Consider the following 3401-nt stretch of genomic DNA (forward strand, 5'->3'; position numbering starts at 1 on the left):
TAACATAGCCCATTTGAAGAATGTGCACTTTTTGTACTAGTTTGTAAACCATTTAATTGTGTCTTCATATACGTTCATCTCTAAGAATGAGAAAATAAATGATGTTTTGGGTTCTGTGAAGGTGAGGTACTGACACACATTTGGGTTGGGAGCTGGAAAATGTCTGAGAGATGTATGATCCTTCCGCATCAGAAATTGCTTCATTTTTCAACTTGAAAACCTCATGGTTGCATTTGTAAGATACCCGGCCATAACCAGCTTTCTTGACGAAGTGAATGGGTTTGTCATTATGTATGACAGCTCGGGATTGGGTTTTGTTGGGTCTGGGTGATTAAATGAATATTTTAATTGTTGGTAGAATTCTGCTTCTCACATTGGATAGAATCATTCTGAGGCTTCTTTCTGTTCTTTCTAAGCAGTAGCTTCATGAATGACTTGCATAGCAGGAAGTAGATGACTGGATCGAGACAAATGTTGAGTGCACATAGCAGCTGTGATGCCTCCTTTGCGTAATGCAGCCCACTGAATGTTGTGCAATTTATTTTGTTCTTTAGATCCTGATCATAAGGCAGTCTGATAATTTGATAAGGCACAAAGCAGACAACGAAGACCACCATGATGCTGAATATGTTACGATTTGCTCTCTTTTTCACATAGTTGGACTCCTTTTGCACCTTCCGATCGGACCAGTATACTTTCTTTAAGATGGCTGGATAACAGATAATGAGGAGCACAAAGGTGATCCAGAAAATAACTTGGCATTTTAAAATGATGAAATGATGCCAGGTTTTACCCAGCTCGCTTTTCAATCTGTAACACTGTGCGGCATTATCCTTTGTGGGGGTTTTGTTTGTCAGAAAGACGTTTGGCAGTGCAAAGGCTATCATAAAGACCCAGCAACCCACACTGACAAACTTGGCGAATGTGACCTTCTGCACGGTCAGGTTTTTCATGGGCCGTACTATCTTCAGGTACCTGTCGAAACTGATAAGGCCGAGGAATGTGATGCTCAGGTACATGCTATTGTAGAAGATGACCAGAGTGTAACGACACACAATAGCCTGCAACTGCCACGGCCCAAGATGTGAGTCAGAGAGGATTTTGAAAGGAAGTGTCATGACCATTATCAGATCAGTGGTGACAATGTTCTTGAGATAAACAACAAAGCTGGAGTGACTTGGAATATGACAGAAGATCCAGGCAGCCAGTGCATTCAGCAGTAACCCTCCAACAAAAACAAAGAAATACAAAACTGGAAGGACCTCCATTGCCACCGTTGGGTTCCGCAAGTCTTTGCAGTTGGTGCCGTTATGGAGATCAGTACTCTTGTTCATTTCTGTGTTTTTCAAGGGGAAAACAGTTAGTAGGTTAATACTTTGTCATGTGGGATTACATAGGATACACAGCACAAAAACCGCATATTGGACCATGTGTTCATGCTGGTGATAGTGCTTAACTTCCTCCCATGTTTTCTCTTCTAAATTTACTATCGTAGCACTTCTCCCTCAAATACTTGTGTAGCTTCCTCCCAAGGATGTCTGAACTATTCACCTTGGCCATTCTATTCCAAGTGAATTCCACGTTATTAGCATTTCACAATAGGTTTGGAGCAATGAGTATGACTCGGTTACCGTTATGGAGACATGGCTGAAGGCTGCCTATGGCTGGGATCGAAATATTTTAAGGTATTTGACTTCCAAAACAAGAACTCGATACGTTGCAAGCCGATTGGCACATGCAGATCCTCAGACTGCATAGCTAAGGTGGAACATCGGCACCAACATAGGAGCGTAGGACAAATCAGATAATTTATGGTGTGGGTGATGAAGGTTGTGCAGTTGTCGCAATGACTTCAACGTGTGTATAGACTTTGTAGGCCTAATGAACACTGATGTTACAGAGGGCAAACCCTGTGGATGGGGACCATTGAACTGACTTCCTGGTTTTCTCTCCGCCCATAACACCCCATTTTTATTTTGCCTGTGTCCACACGTGTGGAAGTCTTGGCAAGCTAAAAATGATCAACTCAGCAAACAATGGGCGCTGGGCTATCGAATTGCCTTCCTAGTTTTTCCCACCAGCCATAACACCAACATTTCATTTAGATCAGTCTGCAAGTGTGTATGTGTGTTGTTTCATAAGGAGGTTAGTGTTTTAACTAGCAGAACTCCTTATTGACAGTTCTCAGTTTTTAAACTGTAGTGAGAATCTATTTGTAATAATATAATATACGGGAGGCAGTGGCCTAGTGGTATTATCACCGGACTGTTAATCCACAGACCCAGAAAATGTTTGGAGGACCTCAGTTCAAATCCCGCCATGGCAGATAGATGAATTCAATAAAAACAATTTGGAATTATGAGTCTAATGATGACCCTGCCGAACATTGTCAATTGTAAGAAAAATACATCTGGTTCTCTAATGTCCTTTAGGGAGCGAAGCTGCCATCCTTGCCTGGCTTGGCCGACATTTGACTGCAGACCCACAGAAATGTGGTTGACAATTAACTGCCTTCTGGACAATTAGGAATGGACAATAAATTCTGGCCTAGTCAGTGATACCGTCATCCCATGAATGAATTAAAAAAAACAGTCCTTGTTAAGTAGAGAAACCTGGTCTAAAAAGATGGGTAAATTAGGGAATTTTATAACTTTGGTAAAATCTTTACATTTTGTAATAACTCTGGGAATAGTGGGGCTTGATTGCCAATGTGCCAACCTAGAGGGTCATGACAGTAGCAGTGTAATTTGAGTGGAAAAAAAGATGACTGTGAATCTATGATCAAAAATGTTCTACAGCTGAGTTTTCTTTCTTCACTCGTATCTGAAGGCAGCTTTCTGTCTATCTTCACTCATGTTACAGTGACTGCCAACAATTTCTGTGATTTGTATTTTGGAGAGGTGCTTAAGTACGTGTGCTGAAACTATTAAATGTTTGTGCATGGTGTCGTGTGCACGTTTGTATCTTTGGGGTTGCTTAGGGAGAACGTTGGAGCCAGCATTGGTCACAGACTATACTGTGTTTTCCAAATGTTTTTCTTTCCCCTATTGTTACTGCCAATTTACCTCTTCGATCCTGCTTATTCCTTGCAGTATGTTATCTAATTCCTTGTCTACTTCTCCGAAGCTGTAACCTTGTCCACTTCTCTCTCTCTCTCTCTTTCCTCCCGTCCCCCACCCTTCTCCTGAAGTCACTTGAAAGCTTCTGTAACATTGCATCACATAAGAACCAATAACTCTGTGCCTTAGTTACCTAATACTTCTAGCAGAAGAGTCTAAGATCCTTGTAAAAGGGACAAAGTGACAACGAGCGCTCAAAGAATGAAGAGTGCAATCATGATTCAAAAACAACATATTGAATGAGAGCCTACATGTCTGCTTCGTGCTTTATCCAGATTCACG

At 41.5% G+C, this 3401-nt stretch overlaps 1 protein-coding gene across 1 annotated transcript; it reads right to left on the minus strand.

The window, feature by feature from the left end:
* Positions 1 to 344: 344 nt before the first annotated feature.
* On the minus strand, positions 345 to 1334 carry LOC109926022 (P2Y purinoceptor 14-like). The gene has a single exon (XM_020525920.2). The coding sequence runs from the start codon at positions 1332 to 1334 to the stop codon at positions 345 to 347; it is 990 nt and encodes a 329-aa protein (XP_020381509.2).
* Positions 1335 to 3401: the final 2067 nt, after the last annotated feature.

This window comes from Rhincodon typus, chromosome 13 (genome assembly GCF_021869965.1).
Source record: "Rhincodon typus isolate 14 chromosome 13, sRhiTyp1.1, whole genome shotgun sequence".
NCBI classification, from domain to species: domain Eukaryota; kingdom Metazoa; phylum Chordata; class Chondrichthyes; order Orectolobiformes; family Rhincodontidae; genus Rhincodon; species Rhincodon typus.

Excerpts from the sequence above, each read along its gene's own strand:
- LOC109926022 (XM_020525920.2), bottom strand. The coding sequence starts at position 1,334 with ATGAACAAGAGTACTGATCTCCATAACGGCACCAACTGCAAAGACTTG.